This window comes from Diadema antillarum, unplaced genomic scaffold, assembly GCF_040938485.1.
Source record: "Diadema antillarum isolate AM-2024a unplaced genomic scaffold, OU_Dant_1.0 scf00000032, whole genome shotgun sequence".
Classification (NCBI taxonomy): domain Eukaryota; kingdom Metazoa; phylum Echinodermata; class Echinoidea; order Diadematoida; family Diadematidae; genus Diadema; species Diadema antillarum.
In genome coordinates, this window is record NW_027270921.1 from 2,664,703 (window position 1) to 2,692,033 (window position 27,331).

Here is a 27,331-nt window from a genome sequence, read left to right on the forward strand (position 1 = left end):
TCTTAGTACAAACAAACTTCAATACATAAGCCCTCACATCACATGGTAACTTACACACACTTGATTATCACAAACGAGCTCTCAATTCTCATGAAACTATTTGCAAGTTTTTATATCACTTTTGATGACAGAGATTGTTGTAATAAACTTGTGAGATGGACTGAAGCACACAAAATGTAAATAACATCATCATTCATAGAGGGAACAAGGCAAGCTCCATGGTGTTGAGTGGACTGTGTGATACAATTTCCAGCTATGAATCCTAACCTTATGTTGAATATTCCTTCATATGTACAGATTCCATGATTCCTATGGTTTCTCAGTACAGTGCCAGTGACTACATTTTTGTGAAATCTGTGTCCTGCTATAGCAGTAAAAACAATGTGCCTTCGAATTGTCCCCATTAAAGCGATGTTTCAATTTATCAAAGTCTCAGTCAAGACTGTATATGAAAGACATCAGCATAAAAACCAGGGATAAAGAAATCCCCATTTTCTTGTACATGTACCAGTCTAGCATTGAGGTCCAGTCTCCATGAACGTCTTAGCCCTTTCATCTTCAGCCACTAGTAAGTAGTACAGTGTATGTGAAAGAACCTGCACTTTATGTTGGATGGCCTCAATACAGACAATTACAAGTACACTTGCATGATGTGGTGTGGGCAACAAGAAGAATACATTTGATTGGATAAAGTTGGTAGTTTTAAATGATTCTGTGTAAGCACAAGCAATGAAGTCGGTATATAGGTACCATAATACCCTCCAACATACACACTTGGGTTACATCGCACATCACATCTCAACCATGGCAGCCACAGCTCAATGACCACAACAGATTCACTGAAAGCCAGAGTTTTGGAGTAAACAAGCCTGTTTAATAATAAAATTCATCTGAATTTTTGTATGTACAAACAAGTTTCAGGTTGCATATTCACAACAATATCACTTGATACCATAATCCACCTCATATCCAACTAGGCATGACTCGAGCATTGCTCCACACTACAATGAAAGAAAAATAGAGCCAGTGAAATATTAAATAAATTATATATCGGTCCTTGAACCATTTCTATTTTACAATTAGCAAATACAGCATACTATTAAAAATCGACTCCTTGTTTCAGAGGCATGCAAGAAAACATTTTATGCACTTCTTGCGCTGTCCAATTCCACCTGCTTCTGGACTTAATGTCTACTATAAAGGCTGCACAAATTAGTTGTCACGCAGCTTGTTTCCTACATATGGGTGAGTGCAACAGGGAGCATACAGCAAGTGCAACAAGATAAAATTACTGACCAAAGAAAACAATTGCAAGCTTAGTAATCCATAACATCAGAGAACACGTATCACTACTTCAATATAATGATATGCAAGTGGGAGAACATGATTTCTTATTATTCCTATATTGTTTATATAATCATTGTGAAAAGTTGAATATCAAGAATAAAAGAAATTAACTCTACATTCTCCTGTTACTGTTGAAATAATAAAGAGGGTTTTTTCACTTTTTTTTTTTCCCTGGAGACAAGAATTTCAGAAATAACTGCTACAGTGGATTCATGTTGATGCATTTGATCCTGATCTATCCATCAAGATTCAAAAAGCACCATTGTCTTTCTATTTCAAAGTAAAAAGCAATTAATACTGTTCATAAACACTTGTATATACAAATTTGCAATCATTAATAACATTTTGTATATACTCACATTGGTCATCCACACTACAATAAATTGGTAAGGTCTTTAAAAAAAAAAGTCATCTCCAAACTGTGTGGCCTATGCTCTGTATGCTTAATATGGCAACACAAAATAAATCAAATATCTAAGAAATACATGTACCATAAATGACCAACAGAAGGATTTTTAACATCTAACTTTGGTGAATACACCACATACAATTTGTACATTGTACCATACTTCCTACGGCTAGAATCAAAATGCTCGGTCCGGAGTACTGATTTGGTACAAATTTGTGCAGAATGTCCTAAATAAACCTTTGAAGCAGGTAACATATCAACTGTCTCAAACATGAAAAAAACTATTGTAACTCATTGTGTGGAAAGTGTTAATTCAACCTACGTGGCAAGTGTCACAAGAGTACGCATATTTTGTGAGATGTATTAATAACAGATGAGTAAATACAGAATCGTAGCTGAACACATTTTTCTCACAAGCTCTGACCGACAGAATTTCTTGGAGGAAAGATGACGTACACCGGTGCAAACACATCACAAATAGGTTCCCATTCACTTCTCCAAGGAAAGGAACATTACAGCTTTCCCTCCCCAGTGCCCCCACCCCCCCCCCCAAAAAAAAAACCAACAACAACAACACACAAACACAAACAAATGACAGTGGCAATGGAATCAGTATGGCCAATTACTCACAGGTAGATGAGCCACACTTACTTTGACCTTCAACAACAATTGATATCAGAACAGTTTTGCTATGTCCCTTGTTTATGCTATGTGAAAAACTGCATATAAACATCTCAAGCTTTGTTAATTTGCTTCGTCTTGTTTTGTTTCTTGTGTTTGTTTATGCTCCATCACAGGCTTTCATTAGCGATGTCTCCATATAGCAGATAATCCAATGCTTTGTCAGTTTGATACAGTGGATAACTCTATCACAAATATTGTCTGTTGTTGTAATAGTAACTTGTGAAAAGCCTCCTTTTGTTTTGTTTTGTTTTGTTTTGTGTTTGTTTTTGTTTTGCTGTTTTCACTTCTCTGATTGCAGGTTACTTCACATTGATGATGAAGTCTTGATAATGTCCTTGATCTTATATATTAAGGTAATCTTTTTCAGACAAAAGGGGAAGAAGGTAAGAAAATGTAACTCTGCCGCCATTTAATATTGACACTTATCCTGCTTGTAATGAAAATGATGGGGACACTGTGGTATCATGGATAAGACTTGAAACTTTCAAATGGAGGTCCCAAGTTCGAGTCCTGTCAGGTACTTATGTCCTCAGACGAGATGTTTTCACCCAGAGGTAAAAATAGGTACCTGGCAATTCTAGAGGAAATGATAGAGGCAGGACCCTCTAGAGAATAATGTCAACACTGAGGAGGCTACCCTGGGCAAATAAGACCATAAATTATTATTACTATCATTAACATCATTGTCATTAGCATCGTTGTCGTCGTCACCCTCCTCCTCATCATAAAAGTCGTTGTCAATCATCATCACCATCATTATTATTACAAAATTGACAGGTACAGAGACCAAAATTTACCCTTTGGATATCGCATGCCTTTGTGGTAACTTTAACCTGTCCCCTATAATTCTAATCCAAGTATTTGGACCAGTCTTGATTTGAATTTGTGATTCTCTACTGAGCTACTGAAGGCCTCTCAAATGAGTTGGCTTGACCTCTACCTCTCAACGTCAAGCCTATGAGTGACCTTTTCTCTGTTCTCATCTTGTCTTTTGAAAGTTACCTTGAAGTTTCTAGCATATCAAGACCTCCTACGCTTTCTGGCTGAAAAATAGGGATGATTTGGCTTGAAAGTAACAAAGAAAGAGCACTTCCCATAGCAGTGTTTTGTAAAATTATCATGAAAATAGGAAATTCATACTGAAACAAGAGCCGAGAATAGCCAAAATTCAGATTCTTTCCTTCAAATTCAGAATGGTTTGGAGGTCTGCATATCCCTAAGACAAAGCAAACCCTAGTGTGACAATGACTGCCTCATGACCTCAGTAATATCAAACTTAAATTACCTGAATAGTTTTACCTATGATATTACACACACACCAGCAGAACAATTAATGAACTCTCTCATACACTTGTTTCAGATGAATAATAATTAAAAAAAAACATTGCTTGACTTCTTTTACACTTTGAAATTAAGGATACATAAATAAATTGCCCTATGACAGCTCATCCTTCAACCGAGTTTGATTGATTAGCATCCTAAGCATTTTGGCTTATTGCTTTAAGACTATTAAAAATTGTGTTTGCATCATGACCAACGACTCTATGTTGTCATACTTTATCACCTTTTTTGTGTCTATTACGTATACATTCAAATACCTAGCGACACAGAGCTGCTGTAAGCTGTTTTCTCAACCTTGGTAACAAGAAATAATTATGCATAGATAGACAGGCACACAGAAAGACAAGCAAAAGTACAATCCAAACATATTGTATCACATGACAGCTCTCCAATCCACGGGTGGCTGGGCCAAAAAGCAGGAAATAAAACAAAAACTTTACCCAACACTCTAGAGCAATCATCCCTGTTTGCAACAAGGTGGATATTTGCAGCAGGGACAGGTAATATTCATTGATGAAAAGGCTCCATTAGATGCTAGAGTACACTCACTTTCCATAACAATTGCGAGTAACTCCCACATTTGTTATAAAGTGGGACTAAGCACACTAGACGCTCTAGTTGTTTTATGAACGAATGAAACTGCTCCTGCCAAAAATAGGCACCTGTCGTAAACAGGGATGACTACGCTATCTGAAAGTATTTCAGACTCAAAATACACCGAAAATTGTTTTCGTTGCAGCGCCGTTGGCAACACCAAGTGTACATTTCTCTTCTGGATTAAGAAGTGAGCCCTCACAGACGTCTACTCTCGCTGATAGTACAGCATGTATGCCTTCTGTGAGAGAACATCTGAAAGGACTGCAGTATACACACTCTCGTCCGAGACACACAGCCAGTTCTTGTTCAGTGGCTCGCCCTGTTGGGAAGGTCCCCGCCTATACGTCAGAAAGTGTCCACTGTAGGCATTGCCCATGTGTACGACAGCTGACACAAGCTTGTATTTCGATTCCATGGGCTTGGCACTATGAAAGGAGAAAAAAACAATTGAAGAAAAAGAAACTCATACAACAAAGGCTCTCATTCCAATTTCACAAAACAACAGATTAATGTACATTTAACCCCCAACTAGCTGCCCCTCCTCCAAGAAAAAACAAATGAACAAACAAACGAACAAACAAACAAATATGCAGAGGAACTTCTGAACATCACGTCACAGGCTCCTGCATGTTGAAAATCACAAAACAGGAAATCTGACTCTAATCACAACGAGGAAAAAACGGGAGTCTCAAATTCAGAAGTAGTTTCGTTGTGCCTCTTTGGATAGTACTATTTTTCAATAAGGACACAGAGTGTGAAGGGGTCTCAATTTCATACGTCATTTCTTTTGCTGCACTTCATTGGTTAGTGCTGTTTTTCAATAAGGACACAGAGTATGACAGGGCCTCTACATTCATAAGTTGTTTTGTTTTTCTATGCCTCTTTGGTTTGTGCTGTTTTTCATTATGACATAGAGTTTGAAAGCCATCACAGGAAAGTTCCAATCCTACATATAACATACTTTTGAAGGGCTGCATCCTGGAAACCAGTTCCTAGCTCCTCCTCCAGACCAGGTGTATCTGCCTCTGCTTCTTCCTCTCCCTGCCCCTCCCCGGACCGCGGAATCCAGCCCCCACCCACCAGGCGCAGGGAGGCGGGGCGTGTCGGTGACAGGAAACTGTCGCCAATGAAAGTGTGGTTTGACGGTGGAGGGGGCCTTTTTAGTAGAAAAATGAAAAATGACCATGAATATATGAGTACTTCAATCACTGTGGAGTGTGTAGATATTGGCAGAATGTCTACACAGATTGCATCTCAGAGCTACAATGTGATAACGCACCAAGAGAAAGTAGGAAGGCAAATAAAGTCAGCAGTGTTTTGCCTAAGTTTCTCATATGTGACTACATAATAAGTAAAGTTCAGGAAATTGTAAGAGCTGAAACTGATTTTAGAAAGTTTATATTACATGGCATAATTGAACACCTACAATGTCTCTCTATATCTGATTTATTTTGCTCCAACACAAAATTTTGCAAAAACAAAGCAGCCCTGGGCGTGTTTCAACAAGAATTTAAGTCGAACTTAAAATTTAAGATTTACTTAATATCATGGTATGCTGTGTGTGTCTTCAATGATTCTCAAATTTTTGAAGAAAATAAGGATTTAGGAAAATTTTTCCCATGTAGCCATTGATAATGTAAGATATAACTAGAAATGTCGCTAAGGCGACTGCTATGCCTCCGCCACAATGCATGATTCTCCTAATAGGTCTATAGTACATGTGGACAATGCATTTTACATTTTCACAATATAGGCAAAATATTGAAATTACATGTTTGTCACAAATGTGTTGAATGTTCACCTTCCTTTACCTAGGTTTAATTAGATGAATAGGAGAGCATGTATTTGGGGATTCAAGGACTTTAACTTGACTTTGACCCATTCATATGTGTATGAATACTGTAATTTTCAAGGTATGGAGAAAAAGTGTAATTCCTGTATTGAAAAGTACACTGTTACCATTTTCTTTTGGCCTTTGACCCTAAAATTCATAGGATAATCACTGTCAGGCAGAACATGCATAAATACGTAGTAAGTTTCAAGATAACTTGAGCCACTTCTGAGATATGGAGGAAAAAGTTAGTTCAGCACTTTCCCTTGATCTTTGACCTTTTGACCTTTGAGGCAAACCCCCGACCCCCCCCCCCCCCAAAAAAAAAAAAAGAGAAAAAGAAACTTTCTAGATAATCTAGGTGATACATGCATACACCAAGTGTAAAAGAAAAAAAAATTGCTGGCATTACATAAATATGAGGGAAATAGTAACAATTTGAAGTGTTGCACTTGACCTTTGACCCCTGACCTTTGACCCTATGAACCCTAGATTCTCTAGATAATAACTGCCAGTCAGCACATGTTTATATACTATGTTCCATGAAGATACCTTGAACAATTTCCAAGGTACGGAGAAAAAAAGCGAAGTTTTAATATTTTAACTTGACCTTTTGACCTTTGACCTTTGACCTCATGACCCAAAACTTTCACCAGAGAATCTTAATTGGGTAATACATGTATACACTAAGTTTCAAGAAAATATCTTCAGGCATTGCATAGATATGGAGGAAATAGTGAAATTTTACGTATTTGACCTTGACCTTTTGACCTTTGACCTTAACCATGTGCACCCAAAAGTTGATAGGCACAACTTCACCCCCTAATACACATACATGCCAAGTTTCATTAGGATAGCTTAAAAGGTTTTGATAGTTACCCTGTCCACAAAATTTATTACGGACGGACGGAAGGACGGACGGACGGACGGAAGGACGGACGGACGGACGGACGGACGGACAACCCGAAAACATAATGCCTCCGGCACCACTTCGTGGCGGAGGCATAAAAAGTAACAATGAAATTATTCTGTAAACATAAATGATAATTTGAAGTGGGTGATGATTAAGCAAATGAAATTGAACAGGGAAACCAGTGGCATACCATAATTTTTTAGTGAATCTTAAATTAAGTTTGACTTTGTGACCCCCCCCCCCCCCCCTCCCCCCACCCCCTGGTCCCTTGGAGTTTGCAATTTGCAGAAGCTACTCAAAGAATGTACACATACAACGTATCTTTGCCAACACAAAAAGAATGAAGAAAAGTTTTACAGAACGAGGAGTTCTTGAGGCAAGAGAATCTTGAAGGAGCAATTTCATCACTGAGTGAAGAGGCTTTTCAGGATATTCTCAGAATTGGGAGAGTAAAAAAACAACATATCAGTCTGGGACTAAAGCTCACTTCTTCTCCGAGGTGGCATGCCCGTTGGCAACAGGAGGCTTGTCTTGGGCTGCTGGTCGCAGCAGCCTCCTCGCTGGGGGTAGCCCGTTATTGCACGTTGCGATGACAGACGCCAGCCGGTAGCGACTCATGTCCAGCATCTCGGGGAACATGATGTGTTCCTCCCGGCGGAAGGGCAGGCCGTCCGGCTGCCAACCCACCCGCTGAATGTGGATGCACAGACACTGGGGAAGCTGTGGTATCATAGCAGAGATGATGGAATATGGTTGTGAGACAATGACACCATCAGTGGTATTAAGAACTAATCAGGGAGATCCAGAACCCAAGGCACATCAAGAACCAATGGGTCCCTGGACTGGTAGAGTACTGAATGTTTTCATGTAGCTAAGAGTCCACACCTATGCCTGGGCTACACACTCACCCCTTTTCTCTACTGGTCTGACCTTCCTGTCTGACCAGTAGTCACCCAGTTTTTCCATCTTTTACTGCGTTATTCCTGAAAAAGTTACTGGTCCGACAGTGATTTTCACTGCTCCTGGACCATCAGACCAATGCCATTGTGCAGCATTGCCTATGCACTGTACAGTGCTCCCTGCTTAATTGGGAGGGGTCAGGAACCAAGTTTTTCTCCCTTTAAAGCATAGATCCCACTTAAGCAGTGCTGGTACTGACTCGTGCAAATCACCACACACGTCTCAGTACATGGGCATCATGTGTACACCACCCACAGCCAAATAAACTTTTTGTTCGGGCCAGTTTCTGCTGAAACCATACATACAATGCTTAGTCAATGTTATCCTCACAAACTTCCTCTCTCGCGCTCTCCAGGGATGTGAGACGAACCCTCCCTGCTCTACCACATCCATACACACACGTGCACACGCATACATGTTACATGGATACCATACTTGCCAACTCTACCGCATTTGGCGGTAGACTACCACTTTTGAATGATTTCATTAGCATTCAAGCTAACGCTGCTCGCATAGGCATCCTGGATTCTACCGCTTTCTCAAATGAAAATGTTGGCAAGTATGGGATACACACGCCAGGGAGGTGCCGCAGGCAGTCCCTGCACACACGCTGCGGTCTACACATCATACGGATGCACACGGAAGAAGAGCATGCATGGTGACTCTTATACACACACATACACACGTGTGTGCACTTTGCTGAACAGGGTAAAACTAAGATTTGTTCATTTGGCCATTGGTACAAATCCCCATATGTTAGGCAAATCAAAAATTAGAGGAAAAAATCTACACAAACAATTATTAGGAGCTTAAAGGATAAGTTCACCTTCATATACATGTGGATTGAGTGAATGCAGCAATATTAGTAGAACACATCAGCGAAAGTTTGGGGAAAATCAGACAATCCGTTCAAAAGTTATGAATTTTTAAAGTATCTGTGTAGTCACTGCTGGATGAGAAGACTACTATAGTGTATGATGTCATATGCGTACAACCATATAAAGAAAATAAAAAGAGAATTTCACAAAACTTTACTTTTTGAATTAAGTGCACATTTCTTCAACTTGTTACTGACATATGTTAAGGGTAATATTATTTCCCCTGCCTTCTGAAAGAGAGAAGTCATTGTGTTCTTTTCTTATGCGAGAAAAGAGAGAACACAGAACGGATTGTCCGATTTTCCGCAAACTCTCAATGATGTGCTCTACTAATATTGCTGCATTCACTCAATCCACATGTCTATGAAGGTGAACTTGTCCTTTAATATCTGGATGGGACTTCATGGGAATCATGCTGATATCAATAGTATTTATTGAGACATGTATTATTTCATAAGAAAGCTTTCAGACTTGGAAATGAGTTTGTTCAGAAGCTCATTCAGCAGGCTATCTCCTCAAATATGAATACCAAAAGGTCTGAACCTCACAGATTTTTGAGGTTTGCATCCTTACCTTGTTAGTAACATCCACAATTCACTCACAATTGCAAATGGAAACACTCTTATTGACATTCATGTCAATATTGACATTCATGTCAAGTCAAAGATCTTTTGACGCAAAAAATAAAGAAGTGTTCTTTCCGGAAGCTCTTCACTTGATACTGAATGGACATCCTCACCTTCCCAATTGTCATCTGCTTCTGGAAGACTCGTTTACACCTTGTCGCTTGATTGTCTCTTTTGGTAGGACTGTTGGTAACAGTCTCTCCGTCCCCCTGCCCTTTTGTCACCCCTTCCGTGGGAACGATAACGTCTCTACCATCTCCTACCCCCGGGGAAGAACCATCGGCACTCTCCGCGACATCTGTCGGCTGTCTGGTGGCACCCCCCTGGGTGTGTGCTGTGTGCTGTGTGCCCGTTCTCCTAGTGCATTCTACACACTCTACGTCGTAGACCAGCTCTGGTAGGGTGAACTTGAGCAAGATGCAGTCCAGGGAGAGAGTTGTAAAGAGGCCCAGGGATGGGATGGGGAGGGACAGGCAGTCAAAGCTGGTGTAGGTCACTGGATTCTGGCATGAGGGGAAGGATAGGATGCCCAAATAAAAAAAAAATGGTATGAAATTATTCTTAGTAATCCCATCGAGGAGCAATGTCACTCCAAATCTGTGTTGAGTTTATGGGATATATTTGTAATAAAACAAAGAGAGGAACAAGTTTCTTTAGAACTGGTGATGGGAAAGCTATGTGATTTCGTATTATTCAAAATTGTCCACATTTAGAAGAGTAATAGTGGTTGCAATCACATATTCAAGTTAGATGAGGTCATAATGTCTTGATCTCACAAGTCTACCACTGATAAGTATCACTGATAAGTAACATCTTATCATAGTAATGTTGTGATAAAATAAAAAAGATAACAATTATATAGGAAAGGAGTTGTGTTTGCTATATCATAGACCAAATACATCAATTTTTTAATTTGTGGAAAAAGAAATGGGAGAGTTCTGAGACGAAAACCATTGCACAACTCCATGAGTGCACATCCAAATATTGTTTCTTTTTTTAAAGTTAGGGTGCATTTCTAGAGGATATAATACCTCGGCAGAAAGAACAAGTTCCCACAACAGTATGCACAAATCAAAGTAACTGCTGCTGTCTGTCTAAAACTATATGACAGTGAATATTTAGCTCAACAAATGGAAAGAAACAAAAACAACAACTGAAGGTGACACATCAGTAAAGCATGAAACAAATAAAAAATATGCACCATTTACTCATATGTTTCATTGCCCTTACAGGTACAACTACAAGTCGTTTCTGTCTTGCACACACGGTTTACGATATTTCTATCCAACCAGTAGCTTGAATACTTGGGGATGCAACAGTGACAAAAGTCTACAAAAGAAATTGTAGCATGTAATAATTGCAAGTAGGTTGATGGCTGTCCCGCCTACCCTGTGTCCACACTGAGTGCAAGTAAGGTGGTTGGCCAGCAGCCCTCTGAAGGGTGAGTCGACATCGCGATTAGTGACTCGCGGTAAGTTGGCCTTGATGCTGGACCTCAGACCAGACTGTGGTATCACTCCATTTGATGCATGCTTCTATTATAAAGAGGAAGATGACAAGTAAGGTGAAGAAGTGCTGAGAAAAATATTGGAGTTTCAAAGGGTGACCTACTACAAAATTCTGTTGGATAGAGGTAACAATACACACACACACACACACATAAATATTAATAATGTATTCATAACGTAAATCTATCAGACTAGTTCACTGGTAGCACAAGCTTTCACCAATAAGTACATCTGCCTAGGCTATGTATCAGTTACCCAATATGAACCAGATGATAGTTAAGGAAATGTCGCAACTGCTGTTGGATGACAAGTTACAGCTTAATGCTTGCATTGGGTGCCGTCTTGTCATATCACACTTTTAATCAATTTACACCATATTTGAGGATAACTACGACTCAAGTATGGTCTGCAATCTCCTAAGTCCCTGATCAAAGATATCTCATAGGACAATAATGTTAATGCATTAAGACAATGTTTTCCCACTGACATTTTTGTTGTCTTTCTTTTTTATTAATCAACTGCCACAAGAATGTACATTGTAATTGATTTCTGCACCCTGTGAATAGCTTATCCAGGTCATCTAGGTCATGTCACTCCAATACAATTGTTTGCCATCACTTACTGCAAGTTTAGGTGCCTCGCTGAGTGACACAGGAGAGGGGATCTGCTCTCTGTCTTCACTCAGCTCACTCAGCAAGAACTGGAACAGCTCATGAGCATCCTGGGGAGAATGAAAGACCATCATTTTTATCACTATCATTATCATCACCATCATCATTGTCATCTTCATCATCATTTACCATTTTCATCATCCCTCATAATCACCCTAACCATAATTTATCACTATCACACCATCATCATCAATTACCAGCACCATTATCCTTATCCTCACTCATCATTATCATCAACCTTATCATTACAAAGGTATCCATCATCATCATCCTTATAATTTAGAATTATCACTATTATCATCGCCCCTATCATCACCATCCTCAATCACCAGAATCTTCATCCTTTTGAGCAGCGGTGACAGCTACAGTGTCATTATCATTGTCACAGATTGTCTCTTATTTACAGTTGGATGAAAGATAATGTTATCGATATATTGGATTCTATCGCTCAAGGGAACGTCAAAACAATTCCCATACACAGCACCATGGTAGGTTCTACTATCAACAGCAAGCCAAATAAACCGGTGTTTCATTTCTTTTCTTTTCTATTGGACTTCTTTTTAAACAAAAATTAACTAAAAGCACCACAACAGAGCAAGAGGAAGAGAGAGAAAGACAAGAAGGAAGAAAGAGAGGGAGAGACAGAGAAACAGGTAGAAAGAGAAAGGGACAGAAAGTGTGTCATAATACAATAATCACACTCAGTACAACTCCATTGTACCTTGCCATTCTGACTTACTTGCTGTTCCTGGCCAGCCCGCCAGTTCCTGCTGTAAAGTGCATACAAGACCTCATGTGGCGAGAAGATACGTGGAGATGTGTGGTCATTCACACCTGTGTAAAGTATGATCCATGGAAGAAATAGAGCATCAACAATTGCTTTCTTGTTTATTGTTTGCTTATTTGTGTTTGTTTGTTTTCTGGGGTAGAGGCATTTTTTTTTTTTTTTTTGGGGGGGGGGTACAATGTAAATCAATACGTTTTAATCAATGTTTCATGTTTTGTCAGTTTAACTGCTGTATGGAAGAGAACAATGTTCCCTACAAATCTTCAGCAAGAATTTTGGCTATGCACAGTCACTTTTATTGTACATTAGTGACATTAAAAATCATCCTGTTCACCATGTCACCTCTCACTGATGCACCACACTTCTACCATCCTGGAATACTTCCACACAGCTGCTGAAAGGGATTTATAAACATGTACTTCAAGGTTCAAGGTATTGCTGTCCAGCATGAAATGAGAGGGTGCTATAAACCATTTATTACAAGTGAATTACCCACCTTCGATTGTGTGTGACAGTCTGTAGGCTAGTTCGCTGCCCTTCCCCTTGAAGCAACCCCTTCGAAGTGTCCGGTTCAGCCAAGCTAAGAAGGCAGGGCAAGCGGCCAGGCTCTGAAGAATGGTATTCAGGTAACAGGTGTTACCCAAATTCTCAAGCCCTGCTACTTTTTCTGATCAAAGGGTGAGAACACACAATGAAAGAGTAAGGAAAATAACTGAAAAGGGAAAACTTTGAATAAAACAATCAAGGTATTAAAGTAAATGAGGGGGTAGGATAATTTGTAACAATAAAAACTAACATCAACAATTACACTTGTACAGGTATCTACATCTAAGATAAACAGAAATAGTTGTAAATCTTGACAAGATGTCTTAACCCTATTAAGCCCAAGCTATTTTGACCCCTCGCAGGCCCAAGGGGGGGCACATTGTGCCCCCCCTGTATAACTTTTTTTATTATTTGATGTATCATCGTCATATTTGGCACGTGGGTAGAGTAACTCATACTCTACATGACTGTACATTTGAATTTTCACAAGGTCACCCATGGAGGGCGCTATTTACCAAAATATAAAGAAATACATGGGAAATATGCTAAAAACATGATTTTTCTGTATAATTTCTTTATCCCCATTATATATGTCTTATTATAGACCAATCATTTTCATATTTGCCACAAATGATAAGCAAGTGGAATTTTATTATTTGTCATGGTTGAAATTTCTCAAGGTCACCACATGGGGGCGCTATTCATATCAACATAGTGATACATTATGAGACCTGGGATGAAATGTTTGGGATGGGTACATGTATAGTTATGACATTTCATTTTTGCATAATACTGGAATTTTGAGATTGCAAATTGATAATATGATAAACAAATAATATTAGAGGCATAACTTGGCTAAAGGAATCAAAATAACTCAAAATATAAGGGCAATCTTTAGAAAATATTATTGTTTTCAATTATCTCTATTATATCTATTGTTTTATGCCTCTGTCTCATAAAAACAAAGGAAATAATAAGAAAAACTTTCCAGGACCATAATTACTTCAAATTTTGCTCCTTCAACAAATTTCAGCCAAGAAACACCCATTTCATACACTGTAATGCTGTTAAAAGAAATGGGAACAGAAAAAAGATGCAAAATCTGACTGACATGGTTGTCAGTTTATGGTTGCCATGGCAACCAGCAACACCAAATATAGCTAAATTATATATCAAAATGTTCGCAATAAGATTTTAGGAAAAGTCACCAAATTTGGTTGAAATCGGATCAAGGGCGAAGGAGTGGCAAACGAAAATCTGGTAGGGGGGGCACAATGTGCCCCCCCTTGGGCTTTATAGGGTTAAAGAATAGATGAATACATATTGCACAGACTATACAATGTAGACTAGAATTTTTCTCAAGCCTAGGCTTGAATGATTTGTGTACAGAAATGTTGTGATAACCTTCCTTCGAGGATTAATTTACAACTACAATTTCCTTCGTAACTTCATAACTGTGCATTACGGATTTCAATTTGAATTGGCTGATTGGAGGAAAGCAAATTTCCCATGACCAAAGCAATTGTTTTTGTAGGCCTACTACAAGCAAAATTCATATGGTCTACTACATGTACTGTCACAACATATGCATATTATCACATTATCATTCGGCCCATCATTCAGTCATAATCAGGACCGAATTGAGAAGAAGCTGAACATGGCCTGCAGCCGAGTTGAGCAAGCAAGCTAGATCATGACATGAGATTGATCTCTACCTGCCTGACTGTCTGAAAACAAAATCAAAATCAAATTTTAATTTTTAGTCCTTTTTTTCCAGTTCTGAGCCTCGGGTTTAACAAGGGGTTAATTCAAAATCTAGTTATCCCTTTTCCTGACTTATTTTCTATGATAACGATCGGGAAACGAAAGAGACATACAGACATTTACCTAGTGGCTAGACCTAAGCCTACATAAAATGTACATGTAGATCGAAGACACGCGGACGAGCGGGGAGACTACATAGTCCCACTCGTGCAACTTACTGTCAGTAATTCGTACTTACTCCTCTTGCCTGATCGCTTGTTGGGTGTCCCCGGACTCCATAAAATGTAAATCAATGCGACAGTTGCGACAAGTCCTACACTAACTATAGCACCATAGTTGTCAATTCGTCCAGGATAACCTCTCATTTTAAAGGGGTGTGCATTTCAGCGATTCATCCAAAGCCCGTAGACACTTCCACCGACTGTGTTAACTAGGTCAGTGACAGTACACAACGCAATGATAATGACGAAATCGGTCATTGATTACTACTTGTATTGTAGTCGACTGCTCACTGAACACTGCTCTGCGTTCAGACCGTTCGCTGTTTTCCGCATAGCGCACTCTACGTGTGTACTGTGTACAAAGAACTAAACACCTCGCCCAAAAATCATTCGCCCATTGGAGCACATATCGCAAATGGCAGCTCAAAGTGTGCCCCCTCCCCCAAGTAGAGATTGTTATTATTGCTATTATTATCATCATAATTATCATCATTATTATTATTTTGGAAAGGATGACGGAGATGACGAGACGAGAAGACATAAAAAAGGTGACGTCCTACCTTGTGCGTTACTTGTGTATGTGCGTATTTTGTTACGCACGCGCTACCACTGACGACGCATCTTTAACACGTTTGATTTATATCTGCTTAAAAATAAAATCTGTCATTGACTTGACAAAGCCCTATGGGCGAAAATTCGTCAAAACTACGTCTCTCACGGAGTTGTTATATTGAATTACTGTTCGAGTTAAGGTGATAAGGTGACAGCTGTAGGATGCTGGATCACGTCTGGTCGAATTGATGAGGATGAGAAGACATGACAAAATCCAAGATCTCGTCAAGTCGACTTCTTCAGGACGAGAAGAAAAGACACAATTCTTGAATTGAAATTGAATCGAAAAGGTGTTTTATTTATCAATGTATCGCAGCCCGCAGGCTGAATTACAGACATTGTAAGCAAAGGACCATGAATACATCAAAAATACACACAAGATACAGAGTATAGTAATAAAAGAAAATGACATATAGAACAACAAAAAAAATCAAACTTCATTATTCATCTTAACTATTGCACAATGAGATCAACTTATATACTATCACGTCAAGTCGATTAAATCAGGACGAGCTAGAATACAAGCGATTCTATATCTCGTCAAGTCGACTTTAATTGATGGGGATACTCCAGGCAATTCTTGACAAGTTAACACAAGAAGGACAAAGAGATATGGTGAATAGACTTTTGCTCATGCAGGTCCAGTCCTTTGGAACTCCCTTCCCCAGCCACTCGGATCCCTAGAAAATCCTGAAAAAAAATGCTGTTTGAAATACAATTGAAAACTCGGGATAACTCACTTATTTCATTTAGCTTACAATTCTCAGTATTATTTCATCAATAGACCTTTATATGTATATACTAGAATTATACCGTTATGTTGTGGTTTCAACTTCGCTTGTTACTTTGTATGGACATTAGTGCATGTAAAGTGCTTTGAAAACCTACTTTATAGTTGAATTGCGCTATATTAAAACATTATATTACAGTATACGATAGGGCCTACTAGCAAAGATGCTAGAGTGCGGCGAGGTGATGCAGCAGTCAGCAGACGTCTACGGCTACGTAAGCTTAGGGCCTATACCTATCAAAACGGCATTCGACACAGTCAATCATGCGACACTTCTTCATAGCTCTCCTTGGTTTGAATAATATTGAGTGTAAATGGTTTATTAATTATCTCCATGATCGTGTTCAGTATACTTCTATTGGCGGCTCTATATCCGAGCCTAGGCATGTAACATGTGGAATCCCACAGGGCTCAACGTTAGGGCCCTTGTTATTCAATGTGTACATCAACGATTTGCCTGATTGCATAAAGGAATGTAAGGTCCATTACGCTGACGATACATGTCTTTATTTACCTGGCAAGGATCTCGGTCAAATACAAAGAGGTCTAAATAATGACTTGTCGTGTTTGTCGCAATGGTTGGAAGTAAATTCACTTGCTCTGAATGTGAAAAAGTATGAAGCGATGTTAATAGGTTCCAGAAAGAGGATTAGAAACAAGGTGTTGAGAGTCAGTGTTGACGAATCTGAGGTTCCCTCTATTACTTGCTGTAAATACTTAGGAGTTTATCTCGACCAACATCTTGATTGGAGCCAACAGGTGGATAGGGTGATAAAAAGCACAGTGAAAAGGCTGTATTTATTGAAAAGAATATGATTTTGTATATCTGAAAAAAAACTGCTCTTGTATTTTATAAATCCATTATTCAGAGTAAATTCGATTATTGCAGCGTTGTATGGGGTAATCTGCGAAAAACGGATTCTGACAAGTTGCAAATTATTCAAAATAGAGTGTTGAAAACTGTCCTTTTGGCTGAATCAAGATACTCGACCTCAGCAATCTACAATCGTTTGTCATTAGATATTTTGGAAAAACGAAGATATACACAATTACTACATGTTATGTATAAAATTTCTAATGGAATGTTTCCAGAATATGTTTAGCAAAATTTTGAAGAACATATAACAAATTATTTTTTGAGAAACAGTGTGAAGAAATTTATGCTGTGTAAGGTAAAAACAGAAGTCGGAAAAAGAACTCTTTCCTTTAGAGGAGTCCAGTGTTGGAATAGGTTAACTTATGATCTGAAATGTATGCTCTCTCTGTCCAGTTTCAAACGAGCTCTTGATGTATATCTGCTGTAGCCTAAACAACTGCCCAGGATTTTTTTTTCTCTCTCTCTCTCTCCCTGTCTCTACTTGATATTGTTGAAATAACATGTTCCTTTAGGGTATTTGCTCCGTTTTCCTTTTTTTCTTTTTTTTTCCTGTACTTTTTTAATATTTCGTTGTTTTTGTTGCTATAGCTGATACTTGTTCATTTCTTTATTATTGTATATTCACTTTGTATGTATTTCTGCTATTTTTGTATTTTTCACGGATTTGCAGAAGAACAGCTTTGCTGAAGCAAATTGCCGTGATTAAATAAAATAAACTGAACTGAACTGAACTGAACTCGTGAAAGAACGCGCTTTGTTGATAATTTGGTAGGTATTCTACACTGAATGTAAACAGAGAAGACAAGAAGCCAAGATCTGATTCATCACTCTAGAGATGAATTTAAACCCAAAGGGGTGAAATTCGTCTTTTCCGTTGTCTCGGGCCCCAAAGAGCTCGGAAACGAAACGGTCGTCAAAAAGAAGACTGGCCACACAATATTTAACAATTCTTTAAGGAAAAAGTGGATTTTATTACTCGGACCTATTAATGCCTTATTATTACACAATCAATTAAGCTGAACAACGGGATGAACTCCATTTTTTTGTATAGGTCTACCTTTTACCCTCGAGAAATCGGTGTTGTGGCTCAGTAACTAGCACGCAACTGCATGTGCATACCATTATTCTCGGACACTATACGGGCGATTGTGACCGTCTGAAAGCGAATACGGTACATATCTGCATACCTACTGGTCAGCGGCTTCAGGCACTGTACATTGCAACATGTTGTATAGCCAGGCCTTTTAAATGACATTGGCACTTTAGCATAATTTTACAAGTACACTGTTCGCTGGCTAAAAAAAAAAAGAATAATAAATATTTCCCCATCAATTGTTACAGTGCACCCAGTAACCAATAAATGGTGCTTGCTTTGTATGTAAGAGCCAAATGGCGAAGATGTAGTTTCAAATCTCATTAACAAGTACAATGTATTTTTTATACTTCATTGATATAATATTCGTATGGTTCCTATTGTGGTCTTTACAGCTGATTTATAATATGCATTAATTGATAAAGGAATGAACGGCAATTAAAAAAAAAATATTTCTCTGTGTAACAACTTTCACTCACTTTGCACTATGTTTTTCCTTTTTTTCACAGCAACGAAGGTAATCATACTTTGGTGCGTCAGGTAGGCCTTCCGAAGCGGAATATTGTTTCAAAGACATTTAGATAATACAGATAATACGTGCAACCGAACAAGCCATTATATTGGTCTATATGTAATCATGTATTCAAATAAATTGGATTTGTGCAATAGTCCTGATATATTTATATCTTATATTTTAATGTTATGGTCCTTAGTGCGAATAAATTGTGGCATATTATACTCTCCTCTGGCGATTTAAAACTTTGGATCATTATTCTTTCCTCCTCTCTTTGTAATCTAACAACTTCACTGAAAGAATAAAGAACACTTGCATTTAATTACATAAGATTTATGAGGAATAATCCTTCTCTCTAGGATTGTCACCAGCTGTTTGTTGGGAAAGGATTTCCCAAGGCGGACGGCGCCATAGAGAGGTCCCATATAATAATACCAATTCTTGCTCCAACGAAAAACTATACAGAGTTCTGCAACCGCAAGGGGTATTATTCAATCATATTACAAGGGATAGTGGATAGTTTTTGGACAGTTTATTGATGTGGTTGTGGGATGGCCTGGAAGCGTTCACGACGCTGTTTTTTTTTTTTTAAGATATAATTCAGAGATTTGCAAGAAAGAGATTTCACCCTATTCCCAAACAACCCTAAATATATCAATGGTTTGTCAATTTCCATGATGCTCTTGGGGATCCAGCTTTCCCATTAATGGAAGATTTGATGAAGCCCTACAGTGACAACGGCGAGGAAAGTGAGTTCAATAAAAGATCGAGTTCCCGCCGTGTCAGTGTAGAACATGTAATCGGAAGGTTAAAATCAAGATGAAGAATACTGAATAGACCCATTGATCTGTACTTAGAGAATGTGCCGACTGTGGTAATGGCCACATGCATCCTCCACTATATTGTAGAGCGTCAAGGAATCCATTCCCAAACTACTGGCTGCTTGAAGAAGAACAACTGCACAAGCTCAAGTTCCCGCCGTGTCACTGTAGAACATGTAATTTGAAGGTTAAAATCAAGATGGAGAATACTGAATAAACCCATTGATAGAGAATGTGCCGACTGTGGTAATGGCCACATGCATCCTCCGCTATATTGTAGAGCGTCAAGGGAATCCATTCCCAAACCACTGGCTGCTAGAAGAAGAACTTGCACAAGCTCAAGATCCAGCAGGTTATCCTGTTCACTATATCGTAACAACAACGCCACACGAGTTCGCCAAGCACTGACAACACACTTTTTCCAGTTGAATTTGAACAGGTAATCATATGTTTGCAGTTCTGATCTTTCAAGCAGTATACTGAGACAAGTAAGCAAGATGCTAGGATTTACAGGTTTTACTAAATACTTGTATAAGTTAACTGCCCTAGCCCTTAATGGTAAAAATTATAATTTGCATTATGTTGATTATTTTAGATGTTCTCTCTATATTTTCCTTCCCTTTTTCTACTGTCTTCTTTCTCTTATTTTTCTTTCCTTTCTCTTTTTTTAAAACCCTTTTTTCTTTTCTTGCTCCCCCTATCGCGTTACATTTTCGGTGGCAGCGGTGGGATGGTGTTTTGTCCAGTATCATCCAACCGTGGAATTTTCAGTCGCAGGGTAATGTTATTGACATAACATTTTATGCAACAAGGAGGTACTCAAAAGAATTTTTCCATTGAATATGAGTGTTTCAAAGAAATGAGGTATATCTAGTAAGAGGTATGTAAACAAGAAGTGTTAGCAAATTACTACCGCCATGCATTTAGTTTCTATGGAAAAGTTATCCGTATGCAGTAAGTGATACATACATTGTAGTTTATATTCAGCTATCTATTTATACATGAAGAAGTTTTAATTCTTACAATATTGTAAAGGGTACGCTTAGTACAAAAGCAAGACAAGATGAAAGACATTGTTTATCATTGTACACATGACATGGGAGACCAAATCTGATGCAGTAAGTCCTAAGTTTCTGAGCAAATTGACCCGGGTGATGGTCATGACGACGAAGAAATAAAGACGCAGCGGGTTGTCGACTCATCTGATCCAGAGATTGCAGTTATCGATTTGTTCGTGCTGTGGATAGTAGGGGAGAGCGGGGTGAGTTGGGACGCGGGTCAAGTGGGACACGTTCTCTGAATTAAAAACTATTCAACCAATCAGCGATTGGCTTATATCTACAATAAGCCCCCAACAACCATACATCACACTAAGAAAGCCATGCAGTTCGGCAAATTCTAAGTATGTATAAAATGCTATTGAAAATTTTCCCCAAAATATGATATTTTTTTGAAATCAGGTTAATTAACCTGTTGTCTTTGTATTCATGATTTCAAGGGCACAATTGAAGCTGGTGGTGAGCCTTATTGATATGCAACTAATATAACTTGTTTTTGACAAATGCCTGCATGGTTACTGAGCAGTCGTACATATTTATGTATATGCCACGTGAGGGACAATTGGGACAACGTGTCCCATTTGTCCCTCATAATAGCATTACATGTAAAAAAAAAGTTGAGATTTTCAAACATGTCGTTCAAACTTGTTTTGTTAAAACAGAGATAATTTGAAAGCATGTTTGACTGTTTTCATTACCAATGTTTCATTACGCCTTCCAACTTTGACATTTCCGACATTTCTATAGGATGTCACACTTTACCAACACCGTCCCATTTCTCCCTTGCCGTTGTCCCACTTTACCCACGGGTGGGTCAACTTCTCCCCCAAAATAAGGTTTTTTCTTTTCATTAACTGCAGAAAATTGAGAACAGTGCCACCCCCAGTTTATAGCTCTTTATGTAACCTACCATATGAACCTTCATGCAAGCCCAAAAGGAAATGTAATCATCTCTTCTATAAAAAGATATAAGAAGAAAATTGGCGAACTTGAAATAATGTCCCACTTCTCCCCGCTCTCCCCTATGCCGTCACCCAACCCAGAACGTGTAAACGGGAACACAAAGAAATTGCTGAGTTGAGAATGGTATTGCAACAACTCGCTTCAAAGAGAGAGAACATAGCGTCCGCAGTCAAATTCAGTCGTCTGTTATAGCTGGAGCTACAACAGGAATTGTCAAATTGCTCAGCAGTGCCCCTCCAGAGAAAAGGTGGGAAACAAGACCAGGTCTTCCCAGTGGGCAAAGGCAAGGCAACATTATATACAAGTAGGGCCAATGGCTGGACCATCAACACAATAAGAGGAGAGCAAAGATTTGTACAGTCAAAGAAATCACGGGCTCTTCGTAAAAAGGGTAATTGACAATGAAAGACTAGACCTACTAATTGACACTAGATCCTCGATTACTATCATTTTATATAATATATATATATATATATATATATATATATATATATATTATATAACACAACACTTCAACAAAACAAATCACACACTAACAGATCTGCAATGTTGCATTTTATACAAGGACATGGAAGCATTTGAAGAAAGACACGTGAAAGAACTAAAAACAATCATCCGCACACGAAGCTTCCAGGGACAGGGCATGAACATAGATCTATCATGGCTCACGAACTATACTTTTTACAAGTAGGTGCGCCGCTTACTGTTGTATGTTCTCCCGTTTACCCCGCTGCAATAGATCTTATCATTATATTGCTTGAGTGATATAATGCTGACGCTCCTTTAACCATTTCTTGGAACCAGTCTTTTTTCCACTCCGAGACGTATTTAATCAAAAGAAGAAAAATATGATTTTCACGTATTTCATATTCATGCTATAGTCTCAGATTGTTCAAAGACTATCTACTCACCAGAATTTGGAAGTTAATGTATGTGTATGCTGAAGTTTGAAAGGAATGGTAAACTGCTTGCACATATTTTGCATAACCATCAGTGTGACGATTCAGTTTGATTTTAAAAAAATCAATGGTAAACTGCTTGCACATATTTTGCATAACCATCAGTGTGACGATTCAGTTTGATTTTAAAAAAATCGAATGTTTATATTAATCATGATAATTTCAGATTATGTAAAGATTATCTATACACTAGAATTAAAGTTAATTTATGTGTATGTTGAATTTTGAAAGAAATAATGCACTGCTTTTACATTACCACCGCAGCTGCGTATTCAGAGGAATTACTTCTGTATCAGTCGTGCCAAGTTTTTTCATGTATGCTTTATACTCATTGTAATTTCATTATGACGTAACATTGCACTGTTGCCAGGATGCGCGCTGGGTGTTAGGATGCCTAGCATTGATGCGTTAAAGCGCGCATCCTTGGTAACACGGTTGCAATATATTGTTATGGCTTAATTTTGTTATTGTTCTCTCAGTATCAACACTTGAGAAAGGGCGGCGAGACGCTCGAAAATTTGTGTGAAGAAATAAACCGTTGGTGAATACAGCATGAACTTTGTTGCAGCTTTGTTACTTATATATATATATATATATATATATATATATATATATATATATATATATTGTTATATGAAATGTATAAATATCACAACAAGCCTTTTGTAGAATGATTCGGTTGTGAAGTGTGATATTAGATTACTACAAACTGATGGAACACCAATGACGTGAAAGTTCAGATTGGGGTGAAATACAAACGCTGTAATAGCAGCTAACATTGACCATGACGGTATCCTTATGGGATGGATTTTCTTCAGCGTACTAATGCATCAATCAACTGGGAGCTGGGAACTATAGGAATCAATTAACAGGTGAGAGGATCCATTGAACTCACCATAGCTAGCAATGAATATCCAACGATCTCCAAACATGGTCTCTGATCACCTACAAGACATTTTTAACAGAAAATATTTGAGAATGTATTATAAAGTCACGAGGAGAAGATATCAGCTTGTCATGCTTCAACGAGGTATCATCAAATCGTCTAGCAACCCATAGTCAGCACCGGTAGTACTAATTAAAATGAAGGACGGGACTATGCGATTTTGCGTCAGAATATCATAATTATACGGAATGAGCACACTTCCAAAGATTCTTTTCCACTCCCCAGTATCGACGAATTATCCACCGATGCACTCGACGGAGTTGTATGCTTTTAATTTGTACACTCGTCCTTGGCTCAAGCTATTGGCAGATTCCACATGATGAGGATGCGAAACTAAAATAAGCATTTGTAGTGAATGGGGGCTCTTTCAGTTTGAAGTCATGTCATTTGGATTGTGCAACGCTCCATCTACATTTGAGCGATTAATGGAGACTATCATGGCTGGTCTGCAATGGAAGATCTTATCAATCTACTTGGATGACATCATCGTTTTTGGCCCCACAGTGGAAGAAGTACTGAGAAGACTGGAGATTGTGTTGCGGGGACTGAAAGCAGCAAAACTCAGTGACTCAAGCCGAAGGAGTGTGTTCTGTTTCAGAAGGATCGATTTTTTTTTTTTTTTTAATCTGGGACATAAAGTACCAGCACAAGGCCTGGTACCGATCCTGCCAAGATTGAAGCTGTGCAAAAAGGAATGGCCACGACCTACCAATCCTACGTACTGATGTGCGAAATTTCTTGGGGTTAGCGTCATAATTATACAGGCGATATATCAAGGACTTTCCGGGCATTTGCCAAGCCACCGACTGCTTGGACTGTGAAGCATGTAACTTTCTGTGGACCACAGAGTGTGAGCCAGCTTTAGAACTCTTTAAGGAAAAGTATACCTCTGCACCAATTTTTTATTACCCCAGACTAGGAGATGAGTATTTACTCGATACAGATGTTAGTCAATATGCCATCGGAGCAGTGTTGAGCCAGGAACTCGATGGGCATGAACGAGTTATAGCCTATGCTAGTAGGCCATTAAACAGGGCTGAACAAAACTACTGTGTCACAAGACGCGAACTACTCGCCTAGTGAACTTTTTGAAACACTTATATACGGTCATCGAGTCAGGGTCAGAACTGATCACAGTTCAATCAGGTGGCTGTCGAATTTCAAGAACTCAAAAGGACAAGTAGCAAGATGGATTAAGTGATAAGCCATTGTTAATTCACCCTTGAGCAGAACTGGACGAATCCACTCAAGCCGGATGGACTGTTACGCACGCCCTGCTCATAATGCGGAAGACTGGAGGATATCCAAAGACAATTAGACTTAAGTGTAGGACTCTAGTAAGCATGAAGTGAACATTGATTCTAATCATGTGTACATATCATTATCATCTTACGTAGTAAGGTGATGGAAGAATGAGAAGTGTCCGGCCAGCGATGTAGCTGGATTCATAAGACGACTGAACGCAGTTACTATTTTCACCTCACACTAAGATACTCCTGATGTATCAGAAATGCTCAACTGCAGGATGATATCAAACACATATTGAAGTGGAAGGAAGAGAGTGAAGAAAGGCCATTATGGGATGCTGTGTCAAACTTACTGTAATTGTCATCTGCAATGAAGTCATACTGGATGAATTGGGGCCTTCTAGTAGTAAAGGAGGAGTCGAGTTCTCATGAGGAGGTGGGAGTCAGATGATGGTAGAGAAGTTATCTGTTAAATGGAAAACGGCTAGCTACCACGCTCTCTGTGAAGAACTGCGTTGAGCTTAATGCTGCAAACACGGCGTGCAACCTGGGGGTATACAAGTTACTTCATAAAGTTCAACAGATTGGAGATACTGCTGAGTTGGACTAGCTGCGGACGTTACATCAACAGCTCGCAAGTGTACAGTCTGCACACGTTTAAAGAATCCACCCAAGAGAGCAAAGTTTCCTCTGTAGAGATATCGAGTTCTAGGTGCACCAATTGAAAGAGTAGCCCTGGATATCTTGGGTCCCTTACAAGAAACAGACCCTGGAAATCGTTATGTCCTTGTAGTGGGGGACTATTTCACAAAGTGGATTGAATCATACCCCTTTTACCAAACCAGGAGGCAAGACTGTCGCTTGAACTTTCAATAATGAAAGAATTCAATTTCAGATATGGGCTACCAAAATATCTGCATAGTGACCAGGGCAGAAATTTCGAGTCAAAACTGATGCAAGAAATATGTGAATTTCTACACATCAAGAAGACAAGGACATGTCCTTTACATCCTCAAATTTACGGGTTTATTGAAAAGTTCTATCGCACTCTACTGTCGATGGTATAGATGCTAACAAAAATTAGACGGATTGGGATGAGTGGATCCCATATGCCATGCTCTCACATCGTTCCTCCGTTCAGGAATCAACTGGTGAGTCTCCTATCATGATGATGCTTTGTAGAGAGATAACGCTTCCAGAAGATACCATCAGTCAACCTGAAGAGATTGAAGATTAGGCCAGGCAACTAAGGGATAGATTGCAAGACGTACATGAAACAGCGCGACATAAGTTACACCTAGCTCAGAATCACCAGACTAAGCAGTATGAACGCAATTCTGCACTTGTGAAATACGAAATTGGAGACTGGGTCTGGCTGCCCTGGTCGATACAATGGAGATGGATAGAGATGAGAAAGGGAGGAAGAAACAGGAAAACAATCACTTGGGTGAAAGATTATACTTCAACTTTGCCTGTATTAGTTAGTAATCTTAAAGATTCACAGTAGTCAATGCCTATTAGTATTTTAGTAGGCTAGATAGCAAAGATAAGCAAAGTTCCAATGCGATTATGGACAATTCTACAGCCGACGACGTCGTTGATCTGTCTGCAAGCTTATCATTCATGTCGATTGCGGATAGATCTATTACTAGTGACTGGGTAGCAAACCCACCCTCTTGCTCTTGTGCCGGCTCTTGCTGGTACAGGAGCGGCAAGAATGACTGCCCAGAGAGCTGGGGTTGCCTGTTCTTTTTCTTGTTCATGCGGAAAGAAAAGGCACTGTACCAACAAGCCGCCGGATACATCAGAGGTAAGTCGTTCAACAGAAGTAATAAACTCTTGATTTAGACATTCAATCAGGCCCCTATTTCAGATACAATGTACTGCTTTCGAAATTCAAAATAGATTTATGGAAAGATTTAATTTACTCCAGATCGCAGTAGATCCCCCTTTATTCATTAGAAGTCTTATGGATCTTGGGTGAGTAGACCTCTATTAACATCTCCTGTGGAGTTTTAACTGGATGTTAGAACAGAAATGTGAGAACCCCCCTCTTCATTGTTATCTTCATTGTAGACTCTATAGTTAGATCTAATCATGCTTTAAATAGGCCGCTTCCAGAAATGTCTTTATTGTGATGCTATATTAGTCGACAACGTCGAGAGTATACAATGCAAATAACAGCTATCACGATAGGTAAGAGTATAGGCCCTACTTATTATTTGGAATAGGTTGTAACATAAACATTCAGAGTTGCTAACGTTAGTTGGGTGTCTATAATGTCATAATAGACTCGAGGCCAAATTCTGCCGGAGAGGACAGACAGCAACGCGTGACCACAGGGGAAAATGAGTTGGGCGCATACTAG

The 27,331-nt window shown here is 39.0% G+C and overlaps 1 protein-coding gene across 1 annotated transcript; it reads right to left on the bottom strand.

Annotated features, from left to right (window-relative positions):
- Positions 1–4,572: 4,572 nt before the first annotated feature.
- On the bottom strand, positions 4,573–15,247 carry LOC139742004 (ubiquitin carboxyl-terminal hydrolase 30-like). Its single transcript, XM_071652571.1, has 10 exons — positions 15,101–15,247; positions 13,049–13,219; positions 12,505–12,599; positions 11,717–11,815; positions 10,975–11,121; positions 9,906–10,089; positions 9,700–9,812; positions 7,610–7,842; positions 5,340–5,534; positions 4,573–4,803 (listed from the first exon to the last, which is right to left on the bottom strand). Exons 1-10 carry the CDS (start codon positions 15,225–15,227, stop codon positions 4,584–4,586), a joined length of 1,584 nt encoding a protein of 527 aa, XP_071508672.1. The 5' UTR covers positions 15,228–15,247; the 3' UTR covers positions 4,573–4,583.
- Positions 15,248–27,331: the final 12,084 nt, after the last annotated feature.